Below are 17,875 nucleotides of genomic sequence, written 5' to 3'. Positions count from 1 at the left end.
TACCCGGCTGGAAGCCCGGGAAGAGTTTATTTGTCATATATACCGGGAAAGCACTAGATCCTTTTTTAAAATAAAAAAGCACTAACTATATCTGCCTGCCATGATCCGTATCCCTCTATTCCCTGCATCAGGATTGTTGAAGGGTCCTGGTCCGAAAAGTCAACTGTTTATTCATTTCCATAAATGCAGTCTCACTTGCTGAGTTCCCTTGGCATTTTATGTGTTTTGCTTTGGATTTACGGCATGCACAGGATCTTTTGTGCCCTCTCACCTTCAAGCTCTTTCCTCTAATATTTGATATTCCTTTCTGACTATCTACCTCACCTTTCCCATTTTGTATTTTGTATTATTGGAGCTACCCCCTGTCAGGTCTCCCCTCAGCCTCAGATGACCCAGGGAAAGCAATCCAAGTTTATCCAACCTCTCCTTGTAGCTAATGCTCTTAAATCCAGGCAGCATCCTGGTGAGCCTCTTGCGCACCTTCTCCAAAGAACTTCACGCGCTTCCTGTAATGCAACAACTAGAGCTGCAGACAACACTCCAAATGTGGCCGAACCAAAGTTTTATACAGTTGCAGCATGACATCCCAACTGCTATACTCAACTGATGAAGAACAAGTATTCCTTCTTTACTTGTCATGCCACTTCTAAAAGCTATTGACTTGGACGCCAGAGGTATCAAGACGGTTAAGGGTACTGCCATTAACTGTAAACTTCCCACTTGCTCTTGACCGCTCTCTTGCCCTGATTATACTCTGCCGTTTCTCTGCCCATAAACGTAACGTTGAACTGTGACAGTAGAGCAGCACAACCTAGGAACAGGCCCTTCTGCCCACTGTTGTGCTGAACAAATTAAACTAATAATTAAACAACTAACTAAACTAATGCTTTCTGCCTACAAATTGTCCACATCCCTCCGTTCTCTCTGAACCTCCTTCACTTTCAACAACTCTGCTTGCTTCGGTGTCACCTGCAAACTTATTAAGCGGCTGTCTACATTTTCATGCAAGTCATTTTTATAAACAAGTTCCCAGCACTGTTCCATACAGAACATCACTGTTCTGTCAGAATAATACCCCTTTTCCGCTGTCATCTTTAGTCTTCAAAGTTCAGAGTGTATTTCTTAATCGGAGTATGTCTGCTAAATACAAGCAAGAGATTTGCAGCAGCCATAAAGCTAAGAAAGAATGGAATCCATTTAAATAAAATCCCACACAACAGATTGTCAAACACCCAGTGGGTTGGGGGGGGGGGGGGAGAACAAATCACGCAAACATTAAAAATGTAATCAAATAATACATGGAGCATGAACCACAGAGTCCCCAAAAGTGAGGTTCAGTGCTGGGGCAAGTAAACCTCACAGACCAGTGAACAGCAGTTTGTCTTTCACCCTCAGCCTTGACACCTTATTATTTTTAATGTGGCTCAGTGCTTAATTCAGGCAAAGATTGATTTGTTTTTCACCCTCGGCCCTAGGTCCCACCATTTCAATCAGCCCCAAGTCTTTTCCATAAATGGCTGCTGTAACCATACCTGTGTTATTGAGAGCCCAGTTTGCTGAATCCTTCAGGATACCACAAAAATGTCAGGTCATACAGATGGTTCAAAAACATGACTCTTAAAGGGGAATTACAGACTGTGGATTACAGTCATTGTAATCCAGATAAAGTGTAATTAATAGAATAGTTAGTTTTGTTTGCTGCCGGTAAAACATTGCCATGTCTTGCCAGTGCCATCTTTACCAGAAGGCCAAAGGTCATATAATGACTAAACAAAGTTTGAGTCCAATTTACCAACTCTCCATGTTCCTTAATCTCTGGATCAGCCTACAATTAAGGACCTCGTTAAATGTCAGATATTTTGTTTGATTGCTGTGAATCTTCAGCATTGTCCGACAGTACGGTGTATGCTGAGCCATCATGCTTCATCAAGACTTAGAATTTTAGTTAATGAGAGACTCAAGCTTTATGGAGCTGAGGTCGGAAATAACTGGCTATCCTTCAGCACTTAAAAATTCACTGTTATTCAGCTTATGTCAATTTGTATACAGTTTAAGATAGCACTAAAGATGGGTGACAGCCTACTGGTGGTTCATAAAGCAAAAAGTTTATGTATACTTTGATAATAAGTATACTTTGAACTTTGATATCCAAATGAAAGCCATTTTGCTGCATGTTCATCTAATCTCTATTTAGGTGTTCTGCTACCTGTTTACAGAGTCAATCACTTCTATTGGAATCATAAATTTTTCTCATCTTTACCATCTACACATTTCTGATTATAGCCTCACTCATTGTTGAAGTTTTCACCTGTTACTCCCGTTCTGTCATTTATCCATTTTTCTCCAATGCTCATAACCTCCAATATTAAGTTTACAATCGTAGCCCAGTGCTTGACACGTTATGCCCTGCAAGTTGAATTTGTACCTGAGATGCGTTATTTTATTCTCCATGCAGTGATTTTTTATAAATGGGGCCATATTCTAACATCTTGCTCTAATGTTTTATTCAAACATTTGATTATTTTGTGTCTTCTAGCTTTTCCTGAAATTTGAATGCTGCGTACTATTGCTGACTACTTTTCTACCTTCCTGACTAGTTTAAAGGTCTTATGGCCCTATTATCTCTGTCCATGTGGCTCATCCTGTTTCCGTGCAAGATGTGGCTCAATACTAAGAGAAAGAATGCTACATTTTCCCCACCCTCATTACTGATTTTACTCTACTTGTCCTCATTCTCTGCCTTACTCCACCCTCAGTCTGAATAGTTTCCATTAAAGCTGGTCCTTCATAAGAAACAGGTAGTTTATACCCACTGAACTACATTTTTCCTGGTTTTTGTATTCACTCTTGAGTGTTACCCTCACAGTAAGACTAGTCACACAGTCTATTCTCTGTATGCCCCCTACCAGCAGTGACTGAGGACTGGTGTAAATTGCCCAGTTGTCAAGGCATCACTAGCCTCTACCCCCTTGTTAACTTGCAGCAGGAGGGATCTAAGCGTAGATCCTGTAAGTAGATCATTTACAGGTGTCCCCCACTTTACGAATGTTTGCTTTAAGCCACTTCGCTTCTAAAAAAGACCTACGTTAGTAAACACGAGGACATCTGCAGATGCTGGAAATTCAAGCAACACACACTTTTGCTTTTCCGAAAATTTTCCCCATATAAATTAATGGTTCTTTGCTTTTCACCATTTCGGCTTAAGAAAGGTTTCATAGGAACGCTCTACCTTTGTGGGGGGGGGGGGGGGGGGGGAAGAACACCCATACTGTCAACACTCAGCCTGCCACACCTGAGACTTTGTTCATTCACTTTTGCCACTGTTTAATTCTCAATAACTTTCAACAAGTGCCAGTCACAATTTTGATTTGTCATTGCACAGATTACGTCAAATACTGGGCAAAAAGCAGTTGGTGACAAATTCTATGAAGATAGGTTAGTTTTATTTGTCACATGTACGTGCAGGAAATGTGTTGTTTGCATCAAATCAAATCAGCGAGGACTGTGCTGGGGGCAGCCTGCAAGTGTCATCACACTTCCAGTGCAAACAAAGCGTGCCCATTATTCACTAAACTAATCATGTGTCTTTGGAATGTGGGAGGAAACCGGAGCACCCGGAGGAAACCCACATGGTCACGGGGAGAACATGGAAACTCCTTACAGACAGCAGTAGGAATCAAACCCCGATCTTACAGCTGACGCTGCGAAGTGCTTGCACTAATCCCTATGCTATTGTGCCACCTCTTTACACCAGTTGTACTCTGGTTCTGTCCAACTGAGTGAGTTCTCCAATCTAGGCTGCAGTCCACACACAGTTACCAGAGAATTCAATTTGTGGGTTGTGGATCTGAGTAGAAATCACATTAGAATAGGACCAATAATTGCACTGAAATAGGGCACTGAAGTGCAATGAGAAATTTTTCTTGCATAACTGTTCATACAGATCCATTCATTACAACAGTGCATTGAGGTAGTACAAAGTCCAGCAACAGCAAATGCAGAATAGTGTTACAACATAGAGTGTACTGCAGGGAGCCGGTAAGGTGCAAGGTCACATCAAGGTAGATTGTGAGATCAACAGTCCATTTTATCATACTAGGGAAGCATACGGTAGTTTTATAACAGTGGGGTAGAAATTCACCTGAGCCTGGTGGTACTTGCTCTCAGGCTTTTGTATCTTTTGCTGAGTGGAAGGGGGGCAATGAGAGAATATCCGGGGAGGGTGCGGCTTTTGATGACGCTGACTGCGCAAGAAGTCCATGGAGGGGAGGCTGGTTTCTGAGATTATGCTGAGCTGTATCCATCACTCTCTGTGGTTTCTTGCAATTAGAACATGAGGCATAGGAGTAGAATTTGGCTGTTCAGCCTATCGAGTCTGCTCTGCCATTTCATCATGGCTGATCCATTTCCCTTTTAACTCCGTTCTCCTGCCTTGTCATAATCTTTTATGCCCTGACTTAGCAAGAATCTATCAATCACTGCATTTAATACACCTAATGACTTGACCGCCATGGCCACGGGTGGCAACTAGTTCCACAGATTCACCCTCCTCTGGCTGAAAAAATTCACTCTCATCTACAGTCTAAATGGACGTCCCTCTATTCTGAGGCTGTGTCTAGTCCTAGACTCCCCCACTATAGTATATATCCTCTCCACACCCACTTTATCTAGGCCTTTCATAGTTCCATAGGTTTCAATGACATTCTCCCCCCCCCACCCCCATCATATTCTTCTCAATTTCAGTGAGTACGGGCCCAGAGCATTCAAAAGCTTCTCGTACCCGGAATTTCAGCCCAAAATTTACGACCTTTTATTCCCAGAATCATTTTCATGAACATCTTTGAACCATCTCCAATGTCGGCACATCCTTTCTTAGATAAGGGGCCTAAAACTGTTCAGGATACTCCAAGTGAGGGGTCACCTGTGCTTTTAAAAGCCTCAGCATCACATCCTTATTTTTATATCGAAGTCCTCTTGAAATGAATGCTGACATTGCACTTCCTTCCTCACCACTGATTCAATCTTGAATGAGCTCTCCCAAGTCCCCTTGCACCTCAGGTTTTTGAATTTTCTCCCTATCTAGAAAATAGTTTATGCTTTTGTTCCTTCTGCCAAAGTGCATGATCATATACTTCCTGACTGTATATTCCATTTCTTTGCCCATTCTCCTAATCTGTCCTTTTGCAAACTCCCCTCTTCCTCAACAGTCCTGCCCTTCCACCTATCTTCATATTGTCCACAAAGCTATCAATTCTGTCAACCAAATCATTGACATAGAATGTAAAAGGAATCTGTCCCAACACCAATCCCTGTGGAACACTGCTAGTCATTGGTAGCCAATCAGAAAAGGCTCCTTTTATTCCCCACTTTGCCTTTTGCCAATCTGCTAATGTTCTAGCCATGCTAGTTATCTTTCCTGGGTTCTTATCTTGCTAAGCAGCCTCGTGTGGCATTGTGTCAAAGGCCTTCTGAAAATTCAAGTACACAACATCCACCAATTCTTTGTCTATCCTGCTTGTTATTTCTTCAAAGAATTCCAACAGATCTGTCAGTTTTTTGAGCAAAAGGAATAAAAGTTTGGCATGGACTAGGTGGACTGAAGGTCCTGTTTCTATGCTGTAGGACTCCATGACTATATTATTCCCTTGTGATAGCTGATAATTCCTCCCCATAGTCCTGTTTTCCTTCACTTTCTCCCATGACGAGAGAAGTGAAGCCAAATTCCATGCCATCCAAGTGACAAGAAGGATGGCAGAACATCGGCTGCTCTGAGAATGGAAAAGTGGGCAGAGAATTCTGCCCTTGGTTGTTCATGGTGGGGGTTGGAGTGCAGCAGGTGTGGATCAATCTCCAGTGGAGGAAGTAGCAGCTCTCGTTGCTTTGCAGATGACATCCAGATCCGTTTCTATGAGGATGACGAAAACGGCTGGGAAGCGTATGGAGATTTTGGTCCCACGGATGTTCATAGACAGGTAAGCAATTGTTACTTAACTCCATCTACACTGCACATTGGGTATGTGTGTGGTTCTGCCCTGTCATACCCACAAATGTAAATGTAATCAACAAACATCGCTGAGTCACGAGCTGGAAGGAAGCCATTGGTTGTGCTGTGATGTCACTTTGAAAGGTTTTAGATCCCCATTCTGGAGCTCCCTCTCTACAACTCAAATCTCTACATTATTGATTTGAATTCCTCTAGTTCCACCATTCCTTGTGCAATCCAGATCGCCATTAGTATAAAAATATATTCACCAATTCCATCTGATACACTTGCCAAGGTTCTTAATTTCTTTGATTAATTTTTGGACTGTGGGTGTCCTGTAGTTTCTAGCTCCTGAGACTGGAGCTATTCAGTACGATCACCTTTCATTTAACTAAACTTGAGAGTAAATGGTCAGTGTGATCATTTTTAATTGAATGATAAGCTTATCTTCCCAATATTCACTCTGGTGAAACAACCATGTAAAATGCTCGGAGTTCAGCCAGCCGTGCAGCAGCTGTGGAGAGAGAAGCTGTTCAAAGTTGCAGGTCAGTGGCCCTCCCTCAGTTTTGGTAATGCCTGGCTAAATTGAGACATCAGTGGCTGCTGTGGAAAGTCACTGAGATCCCCCTGGACATCAAGACCTTTCAAAGTCTCTACATTTAACAACATGAGAAACATACTGCCTGGTTTCTTGAGCTTACCCCACTAGTCAATAAGATCACAATTGATCTGATTACAACCTCAACTCTATATTCACATCCACCCCAATAATCCATGCTAATAAATTAAACACAGTGCATCTCTGCTTTCAAAATATTCACAGTCTCTACTTCCGACCTTTTTTTTTTGAGAGAGTTTCAAAGAGTGTCACATTACAGCCTTGAGTCTTCCCACCAAGGATCTGATGTATCCACTTGTCAAAACCCTCAAGTTGAGTTTCCTCTCACCTCTCCAGACCCTAGCAGATACACGCCTGTCCTATTTAATCATATTGCAACACCAGCTACTCTAGGTGTTGGTCACATGGAGTAAAACACGCAAAATGCTGTTAAGCAGCATCTGTGGAGAGGAGTTTTGACGTTTCAGGCTGAGACGCTTCAGGAAGGGTACTTGCTGAGTTCCTGCAGCGGTGGATGGAGCTGAACCATAACCATGAGATCCTGCAGGTGCTGGAAGTTTTGAGCGGCACACACAAAATGCGGGAGATACTCGGCAGGTCAGGCAATATCATTGAGAGGAATAACCAGTCGACATTTTGGGCAAAGGCTCATCATCAGTCCTGATAAACATTGACTGCTTATTCCTCTCCATAGATGCTGCATGGCCTGTTGAGTTCTTCATTTTTTGTGTGTTACTCTGGATTTCCAGCATCTGCAGAATCTCATGTTATTGGTCTTGTAAACTTTCCCTGGTAGCACTAATGCCCAGACAGTACTATGCATTGTTGCTATCACCAGTTCTTTGGAACTGATTGACATTCATTGAAATTAGTGGGTCTTCAATTAAGTGTAGCACCATTATGGACGCTGAAGAAAAGGGGTGCTTGGTTACAGAGGTGACTGCCAAAAGACCCTGCTGTCCCTATAAGAATACCTGATAACCATCGTGTGCCTGTGACCTGTATGCAGATTTTTGGTGCATCCCCTGAATCCCGTCTGCATATTCTTTGTAGCTCACATTGTATCATCAGTAAATAATTCTACAGATGCTGCCTGGCTTACTGAATGTTTCCAACTATCTTTGTTTTTTAATTTAGATTTGTAGTTCTGTAGCTCCCGGATTTTCTTTTGCCCCTAGTCCCCTCAATTGATGCATGTCCCTGAATCTCAGCTTTGATCCCTGTGGAGTCCTACTGGTGACAGTCATCTTAAACCTGACCCATTCATTCCCACTGTTTTCTGCTTATTAATCAGTCCATAATCCACATTAGCATAAAATGCCCAATACTGTGCATATCTTGTCCCATGTAAACCACCTTGAACTGCCTTGTGTTAAATTTGTTTGCTTGCTTGTTACTGTGCACTCTCAAGTAACACACACAAACTGCTGGACGATCTCGGCAGATCAGGCAATATCTATGGAGGGAAGTGAACAGTAAGTATTTATGGAGGAAAATGAACAGTCAATATTTAAGGCTGAGATCACTCATCTAACTGCCTTCCACTCTAATTTTGTTTTGATTTCCTGTGATGCCTTAATTGAAGACCTTTAGAAAGTCCAAACATACAGCAACCAGTTCACCTTTGTTTATACTGCTAGTTATAACCTGAAGTAATTTCAACAGAATTGTGAAATATGATTAACAATTTGACTCTACCAATCCTATCTTTATTTTCTAAGTTCCCTGATATGCAGCACTGTGCAAAAGTCTTGGGCACTCTAGCGCGCTATATATATCTAAGACTCTTGCACAGTACTGTATTTCCTTATTAATGAAAGTCCAGCATCATCCCTGCTGAAGGTGTCAGATAATCTAATCTGTTTTCTCTCCCTTATTTGCTATGTTCCAGTCTATGGGTCCACTCTGGGGCAAATAGAAAAAGACAACCATAGATACCATCTTCAGTTTTGTAGGAGTCAATTGAGATTCATTCCTCTAGCAGTGTCCTAATCTATTTCTGCAATATTTTAAAATTCGTGCTGATTCCTTTGTGCTCCTCCTCCATTCTGAATCCATGGTTCTCCATTATTTGTGGGAGATTTTCTTTGTCCTCTGAATTTCTCCATCTTTTCCTTTATCCCCAGCATAACTTCTCCTGTACGCCTGTAAGGAAATGATCATCTTTTTGAATCAGGGTGCAAGGGAAAATAAAGTCATTTATTTATTTTTAACCAAGTGAAGACTTAATCAGCTGAAAATACGAGCAACTCATCCACCACCAAGACTTGCTTTAAAGATCAAGTCAAGCCCCATTATTCTGGTCTGGAGATATGGGTGCCAGGCCTTTCTTCCTTCCAAACCACTGGTGCCAGTGTCCAATGAATTGAAACCCGTTTGCCCACACATCAGTCCCTGAACCACATGTTTAATTCACTCCTCCTTTTGCCAGTCCTTGTATGGCTCAGGTAGGAATCTGGGCATTTACCTTTATGGCTCTGAGGCTGCTCACACTCCCTCAGCAGAGTGTTCCTCTGTCTTGTATGTGTTCCACCTTCCGAGGTGCAGTCCCTACTCTCTGGTCCAAGGCAGCCCTGGAACCTCTCACTTGTAGCTGCAGATAATCCCTACGATTCTGTCCACTGAGTCATAGAGCAATAGCATGGATACACTCCCTCCAGCCCAAATGGTTCATGTCAACCATGCTGTCCACCCACCTAGTCCCAATTTCCTGTGTTTTTATTTTTGGCCGATATCCCTCAATCCTGTATATATCTGTCCAAGCATTCTCACCAATACGTTTCTTTTCACTGCCCTTGCTTGAATACTCCCACAGTCTCCACGTGAACTGGTCTTTTGGATCATGCAAGGTCTAAGGTTCCTTGGACCCTCCCTTCTGAATCCCATACCTGGCTCTATCAGTCAGCCCCTCCTGAGCCTCTTGAGCAGTCCTGCAGTGTGTGGGTCCAGCATCAACTTTGAACTGAAGATCCTCTCAAACTACGGATATTAGCTGTAGATGTGGTCACAGTGAATTCGGGTGGAGGTTGAATCCCACAGACCCCAGCTGTCATCCCACGTGAAAACATTTATTTCAGATACCTTCATTAACTTATTTAATTCTGACACAATTGCCCTTATAGTCTACACTTGGAGAAAGGTAACACGTGATAGGAGGGTAGAAATGGGTGAGCCCAACAGAGAGATTCCCAGCTAACAGTGCTGGAGTCACCTGCCTTCAATTGAACAGTGATGGTTGGTTAACGACAAAATGAGAGCCTAAATCTCCTCTACATTGCTCCATTTTCAAATGACAAAATGAAGGGAAGTTAGTGGTTAAAGATTTCAAAATTAAAATAAGTTCACCAATTGGTCAGGGAAGTTCACACTTTGTGAGCAGCTGAGGTATAATTAGTCATTTTAGAAAGGTTTAACTTCCTTATTGCCTCCCTCAGTTAATGAAGGAAAGGATAACATCTGTTCTTTAAGTCTTCCCAGCTGCTATAACCTCAGATTGCCTGCTCCCTGATCTCGAGTCTCCTTTCCAAATGTCCCATGAGTCCCTGTTGCATCTCCTTGCTCCCCCTCCAGAACTGCAGCTGCCAGTGGATCTGGCCACCTCACCAGAGGTTGAGTCCATAGTGAGGAAGGCAAATATAATGTTAGCATTCATTTTGAGAAGACTAGAATATAAAAGCAGGGATGTAGTGCTGAGTTTTTATAGGCCATTGGTCAAACCACACTTGAAGTATTGTGTTTAGTTTTGGGCTCTTCATCTCAGAAAGGGTCCAGAGCAGGTTCACGAAAATTATCCCAGGAATAAAAGGATTAATGTATAAGGAGTGTTTGATGGCTTTGAGCCTGTGCTTGTTGGAGTTCAGAAGAACGTGGAGGGGGATCTCATTGAAACCTTTTGAATCTTGAAAGTCCTAGTTAGTGGATGTGGAGAAGATGTTGCCTGTAGTGGGAGAGTCTCGGTCCTGTAAGATGGTGGCTTGCTTGGTTGCATCAGCCTCTTCGGGTCCAACCAGTGGTGTAGTTGTTCATCCTTTGTCATTCTTACAATTGCAAGGCACTGCCCGTATTAAAACACCAGGTCCTGCAGGTCTACCCCGGTAGAGAGCTGCTGGAAAGCAGTGGAGCTGGGCTTGTTGTGTACTGTGTTATCGCCTGCTGCAGCCACCCAGGGAAGTAGGCATTGGATGCAGTCACAGTCTTACAAATGGTGCAGATAGTTGTGTCGGAAGTTTTTCTTGTGATTGAAAGACCCTGTTGGACGTTGGTAACGTAGAATACTGCAAGTCATTTTCGTTGCCGAGACCGACGGCTGCGAGGCCTTGGTTGTTGCACAGACCAGGCCCTTGTGCCGTGGCCTCACTTGCTGCAGCTGCCCAGGGGAGGAGGTGCCGAAGGCGAAGTGGTAGAAGGCAGTGATGCAGCCAGCGGGCTGGAACCCATGCTAGGTTAGGGGTTGGCCCCTCCCGTCGCTGCTGTGCTCTAGCATTCACTCTGCGAAGGCTCGCTGGAGTGCTGCTGCTCCACCAGTGCATAATGCTGCATGCCTGTTCTCATAGAATCGTGGCTTCAGGACAGCATCCCATGCACCATCAGTCTCCAGGCCATGACACTCAGGGATCTGGGCTAATATTATTTAATTTGTGACTGTGTTTTTCTGCTGTTGTAACTGTACATGAGCATTAGGTGATGTATGCTGTGAGTGTCTTGGTACTGTTTTGCTCCTTGCCCCCGGAGGAACACTGCTTTGTTTAACGGTATACACGTGTGTGGTTGAATGACAATCAATCTTGCACTGTGTCAGAATAGAACATCCCTTTAGAACAGAGATGAGACATTTCTTTAGCTAGAGAGTGGCGAATCTATGGAATTCATTGCCATAGACAGCGGCAGTCATTGTGATGGGCTCTTGATTAGTAAGGATGTCAAAGGTTATAGAGAGAAGGCAGGAGAATATTTATTTAATGGGGTGCAGGGGATTGATAAGGTGGAGCAGACTTAATGGGCCAAATGCCCTAATTCTGCTTATTTCTAGTTTTGTCCATTCAGAATGAGCTCTGTCCTGTAGTTTTAGATGCAAAATGTATGATCCCAGATTTGTCAATCATTCTGTGATCTATTATTTTCTGTGCAATTTTTCCTTCTCCCTCTCTCTCTGCCCCTCTCAACACCTCCCTCTCCTCCTCTTTCCCCTCCCCTGTGTATTACTTCTGTTTGCACTGTTCACAGTGAAGGCTCTGTCCACGTCTTCAGCAGGTATGCCACCTTCTGCCCATAATCCATTTATAAGCAGAGTTTCTTTTGCGTAATACTTCTGGCTGTCCCTATAATTTCAACTCCCCTGAATCCTGGCAATATCCTTAAATATTCTCTGCACTCTCTCCAATTTAATATAATTTTTCCAGTTTAATGTAGCAGTGTACCCAGAACTCCAAAGTATAGCCTCATTGGCGTTCTGTAAAAACGTTCCATGACGTTCCAGCCTCTATGCTCCGCGCGCAGCCTGATGAAGGCCAACATGCCTAAAGCCTTGCTCACTGCCCTGTTTACCTGTGACTCCACTTTAAGGGAACTGTTTTACTGAACTCCAAGTTCCCTCTGCTCCACAACATTCTCCAGAGCCCTCACTGTGAAAGTACTACATTAACGTAACACCTCATGAGAAGGCCTTGGCGGGCAGGATTAAGGAAAACGTCAAGGCATTCTACAAGTATGTGAAGAGCAAGAGGATGAGCCGTGTGAGAATAGGACCCATCAGGTGTGATAGGGGAAACGTGTGCATGGAGTCAGAGCAGTTAGTTGAGGTACTTAATGAATACTTTGCTTCAGTATTCACCAGGGAAAAAGACCCTGGCAATTGTAGGGGTGACTTGCAGCAGACTAAAACGCTTGAGAATATAGACATTAAGAAAGGATGTGTTGGAGCTTTTGATTTTTTTTTTTTTGCAAACTTTAAATAAAGGCACAGCATTTGTTACTCTCCAGTCTACACTACAAATATCTCAGTCAAGACTCCCACAGTTTCTTATATAGTCTCCCACTGTGTCCTTAAATGTACCTAGTCAGGCCTTTGAGATTTGCATTTAAGGGATGAAGGTAGACATCCAGTACCACCTCTGCTATAATGTCAGCTTTTCCCCAAGACCTCCCATTAACTATCTCAAGTCCCAAAGTCTTTCTGTCTGTATCAACAGTAAAATCAGACAAACACTCATGGAGGACCTCTCCCATCTCCTGCAGCTCGACACAATGATGTCCTCTGTACCGTGGGTGGTAACAAGGAGGTTTTGGGATAAGTTAATTACTGTTACTGAACCAGCAGCAGTCTCTCAAGTGCAGCTGGACTGAATCTGTGAGGCCACGTGCCAGCCCTGGTACCATGAGATGTGCCCGAGTGGGATTTAAACCTGCCGCCTGACAGATAAGAGGGCTACCCCTGATCATGGTTAGGTTGGTAGATGCCTCTACCTCTGTAGTGCACCCTCAGCTGTAGTCCATTCAATCTAGGTGTAATTTCTTGTGTTTTCTCAGTTTGCTATAGTGTTCCGGACTCCCCGCTACTGGAACATTTCTATCGAAAGACCAATCACAGTCTTTGTCCAACTGAAGAGGAGGAAAGATGGGGAGACGAGTGAAGCCAAAGCCTTCACGTATTGCCCCAGAGTGGAAGGTAAGCCTCTGGAGCTGGCATGAAGCAGCGGTGAGTGGGTGGCGCTGTGATCCTTGATGGGTTCAATGATTAAAGTCTGAACCGAGCGGCTGAAAGAAATGGAGAGCTTGCACTCAAAGCAGCCTCTGGCAACAAGAAGCATTTTGAGAAGTGTAACCAATGGTTGGTTCACTCGGTTCTTGGGGTAGTGCAGTGTGTTGTTTGTGGGGCTGGTGTACAGTGCCGAGCTGACCCTAACCTTGCCTGGTGGACCGAGGTCAGGGTGGGATGATTTCACGCAATGCCAGAGGATGCACTTGTAGGATGCACATGTGGCTGGCTCTCCCCACACTTATGCTGTTAGATTAAAAAATGGCTAATCGTTCTGGCATCTGTCTTAGTGTCAGCACTCCCAGTCTAATCCCATCCTCTTCCCTGTACCTAACCTTCCCTCTAAATGTTTCCTTAATAGCTAGAGGGGTATGTTGTGGCTTAACTTACTTTCTTGCACTGAGTTCCTAGCTTTCCCAAATCACAATTCATGCCACTCATTCTCCCTCTGCAGACAGGGAAGAAGTGAACCGGAAAAGGATGAAGAGGCTTCCACACTTCTCCGATCACTTTGGAGGTCCATCAGGAGGGTCTCCAGGAATCGGGGGAGGAGGAGGAGCAGGTGGTGGAGGAAGTGGTGGTAAGGCCTGGATTTTATTCTTCATCCTTAAAGAATGTGGTGTTTACTGTCGGGTTTGGAAAGGGGCCAGTGTTTGACTCCCATGATATGGGGGAGGGAAGGGATTGGGCAAGCCTTGTTGTTTGGGCATGGGACGCAGCACAGGTGGTCCGGGGGGTGTGGTGAGCCACAGGAGGGACATTTATGAAGCCGGTCCTGACAGTTACGGGGGGTGGTGGGAAGAATTTTGGCAGTGCTTTCCCAAGAAGGTGGGTGTTTGGTGTGGGGGGGAGGGAAGCATTCCTGGGCATGTTGGCATGTGATCTTGGTGGAGGTCTCCACCTTTTGGAAGTTGGAATACCCAAACTCTCTGACAGACCAGGAGTAAAGATTCTCAGGGCCAGTGTTGTTTCCTTTCAGGTTTCAACTTTTTAAACTACTCGAATAATTTTGGAGGCTCACTCTGGGTAAACCAGCAGGGGATGCAGCACACGGGGGGAGCACAGGGAGGAATGGAGCTCGCCGTGGAACAGGATCCTTCATCCCAGTCAATGGAGGTTTCCGACAGAGGCCCACAGGAAGTCCAGCAGCGCAGTGACCAGCAGGCCCCTCTCTCTCACTCCGGTAGGTGACCAGAGTTCAGGAGAGCCACAGTAGTGTGGTAACCGTGGATAAGATGTCGGGTGTGAGAAAGGTGGTTCCAAATCTCAGATATTCCAGTGTGTTAATCAGCGAGCCACAGAGCTTTGTTGATAATGGCTTCAGGGATGTACATAGTGAGGTTGTGGAATGAATAAAGATTCCACCTCCGTCAGCATGAAGGTAATTTTTGCAAAGTAAGGAATTAATATGAAAATACCTTAATGTGAATGAGGTGGGATTTGGTATTCTATTGACTGAACATAGAACTTCAAAGCTAAACGGTACATCGGATAAAACCTGTGACTGCCATTAACATACGGGCCCCTGTGGCCTCAAACGAGTCTCCTCAGTGGGCACTGGGGAAACCCTGCCTAGGCTGGGAGTCGCACCAAACTCAAAGCAAGACTGTGGTTGGAAATCAATCATCTCAGGCTCGTGCAATGCCCTGAAACCGACCATCTTCAGCTGCTTCATACGGCCCTTCCCTAGACCTAAGGTGGAAGGGACGGTGGTTCCTGACGATTACAGAGTATAATCTGCAAACTGTAAACTGCAACTGGAACTCCAGATCCCCCTCTTGTTAGCCCAGTGTCTGACAGCTTTGCTCACTCACTCTTCCCTCGCCTTGCAGAGCAGTTGTTTGGTCTGAAGGCTCTGCAGATCACTGAGAGGACGGCCCGTGCTTTACTAGACTACGCCATCACGGCAGATGTGCGCATGCTGCTGGCCGTGCAGAGACATCTGACTGCTATTCAGGATGAAAATGGAGACACGTAAGCATTGCTTTGTAGAGAATTGGTGTTCCTTAACCGTGGTAATGCCTTTCCAGTAATCTGGCTGCAAAACAACTCCCATCATCCGGACTTTGGCATAGCACCATATCATTGGATTCTCTGAGCTATGGGATATTATTTCTGGTAATATCTCAATATATTTTCTTTTCACCTTTTCCCTGCATGTTACACACTGATGTAATAAATGTTCCAGTCATCCCGGTAAGTTTAAAAGCAGTGGGACATACACAAACATTCCAGATCCAGTTCCAATTGCAGATCAACCTATGTCATACAGTGGAGCAGGTCCATTGTGAGCATCATTGTACAGAGGGGTCCTGGGGTCCATTGCTCCCATAAAATGGCACCAGAAGTGGATAGATGGGTAAAGAAAACGTATGACATGCTGGCCTTTATTGGTCGAGGTCCTGAGTATAAAAGATGTTGCATCATGTTGCAGCTGTACAGAAACATTTTGGTTGTCCCAATTTTGGAGTCTTGTGTTTAGCTCACTCAGAAGAATGTCAAGGCTCCAGAGAGAGTGCAGACGAGGTTCAGTGGGATGTGGAGGCTCCAGAGAGAGTGCAGACGAGGTTCACTGGGATATGGAGGCTCCGGAGAGAGTGCAGACGAGGTTCACTGGGATGTGGAGGCTCCGGAGAGAGTGCAGACGAGGTTCACCAGGATGTGGAGGCTCCGGAGAGAGTGCAGACGAGGTTCAGTGGGATGTGGAGGCTCCGGAGAGAGTGCAGATGAGGTTCACTGGGATGTGGAGGCTCCGGAGAGAGTGCAGACGAGGTTCACTGGGATGTGGAGGCTCCGGAGAGAGTGCAGACGAGGTTCACCGGGATGTGGAGGCTCCGGAGAGAGTGCAGACGAGGTTCACCAGGATGTGGAGGCTCCGGAGAGAGTGCAGACGAGGTTCACTGGGATGTGGAGGCTCCGGAGAGAGTGCAGACGAGGTTCACTGAGATGTGGAGGCTCCGGAGAGAGTGCAGACGAGGTTCACTGGGATATGGAGGCTTCGGAGAGAGTGCAGACGAGGTACACTGGGATGTGGAGGCTCTGGAGAGAGTGCAGACGAGGTTCACCAGGATGTGGAGGCTCCGGAGAGAGTGCAGACGAGGTTCACCGGGATGTGGAGGCTCCGGAGAGAGTGCAGACGAGGTTCACCGGAATGTGGAGGCTCCGGAGAGAGTGCAGACGAGGTTCACTGGGATGTGGAGGCTCCGGGGAGAGTGCAGACGAGGTTCACTGGGATGTGGAGGCTCTGGAGAGAGTGCAGACAAGGTTCACCGGGATGTGGAGGCTCCGGAGAGAGTGCAGACGAGGTTCACTGGGATATGGAGGCTCCGGAGAGAGTGCAGACGAGGTTCACTGGGATGTGGAGGCTCTGGAGAGAGTGCAGACGAGGTTCACTGGGATGTGGAGGCTCCGGAGAGAGTGCAGACGAGGTTCACTGGGATGTGGAGGCTCCGGAGAGAGTGCAGACGAGGTTCACTGGGATGTGGAGGCTCCGGAGAGAGTGCAGACGAGGTTCACTGGGATGTGGAGGCTCCGGAGAGGGTGCAGACGAGGTTCACTGGGATATGGAGGCTCCGGAGAGAGTGCAGACGAGGTTCACTGGGATGTGGAGGCTCTGGAGAGAGTGCAGACGAGGTTCACTGGGATGTGGAGGCTCCGGAGAGAGTGCAGATGAGGTTCACTGGGATGTGGAGGCTCCGGAGAGAGTGCAGATGAGGTTCACTGGGATGTGGAGGCTCCGGAGAGAGTGCAGACGAGGTTCACCGGGATGTGGAGGCTCCGGGGAGAGTGCAGACGAGGTTCACCGGGATGTTGTCTGGATTAGAGAGTGTTAACAATAGAGGTTGGACAAAATTGGCTTCTCTGGAGCTGAGAATCAAACTAATAGAAGAGTATAAAATTGTGAGAAGTAGGTTTAGGGTAAATCCTTTTCTTTTGGTGAAGAGTCAAATATAAGGGCATAGCTTCAAGGTCAGGGGGGAGTTTAAAGGAGATGTGTGAGAATTTTATTTGCACAGAGAGGAAGCGGACATGATGGCAGTGTTTCAGAGGAACATAAACAGGCAGGGAATGAAGGGGATGTGGACCATGTGCAGACTGTTGGGATTGATTTAATTTGGCATCCTAGTTGGAACAGACATTGTGTGCTGAAAGGCCTTCTGTGTAGTACGGTTCCATGTGTCCACCTCCTGCTCTTATGGATCCTGATCCCAGCTGCAGACACTCATTCCACTCACTCTGAATCCACTGCCCACTCTTCAGACTAACGAGTGAGCTACAGCCGAACCGGTGGGATTACCAAACAAACGGAACTGGGCTGAATCTGGAGACTTGGATACTGTTCTGATCACCACACTGCAGCAAGAAGGGAGTGCAGAGGAGATTCACCCGATTGCTGCCTGGATTGAAGGACATAAAGTGACAAGAGGCATAGAAAGGCTAGATAGTCTATCTCTTCCCATTGGCAGGGCTATCAAAAACTAGAGGATCTTGCCCTTAGGATGGAGGAAGGAGTTTTAAA

At 45.5% G+C, this 17,875-nt stretch overlaps 1 protein-coding gene across 1 annotated transcript in view; it reads left to right on the top strand.

Moving 5' to 3' along the window:
• Positions 1 to 17,875, top strand: part of nfkb2 (nuclear factor of kappa light polypeptide gene enhancer in B-cells 2 (p49/p100)) — a 76,014-nt gene that overhangs the window by 38,622 nt on the left and 19,517 nt on the right. Inside the window, exons 10-14 of the mRNA XM_059946208.1 lie at positions 5,887 to 5,972; positions 13,128 to 13,266; positions 13,811 to 13,936; positions 14,336 to 14,539; positions 15,189 to 15,330. Of these exons, the coding sequence (XP_059802191.1) occupies positions 5,887 to 5,972; positions 13,128 to 13,266; positions 13,811 to 13,936; positions 14,336 to 14,539; positions 15,189 to 15,330 (697 nt within the window). The remainder of the gene's footprint in view (positions 1 to 5,886; positions 5,973 to 13,127; positions 13,267 to 13,810; positions 13,937 to 14,335; positions 14,540 to 15,188; positions 15,331 to 17,875) is intronic.

This window comes from Hypanus sabinus, chromosome 21, assembly GCF_030144855.1.
Source record: "Hypanus sabinus isolate sHypSab1 chromosome 21, sHypSab1.hap1, whole genome shotgun sequence".
Classification (NCBI taxonomy): Eukaryota; Metazoa; Chordata; class Chondrichthyes; order Myliobatiformes; family Dasyatidae; genus Hypanus; species Hypanus sabinus.
This window is presented reverse-complemented; position numbering and strand designations above follow the sequence as displayed.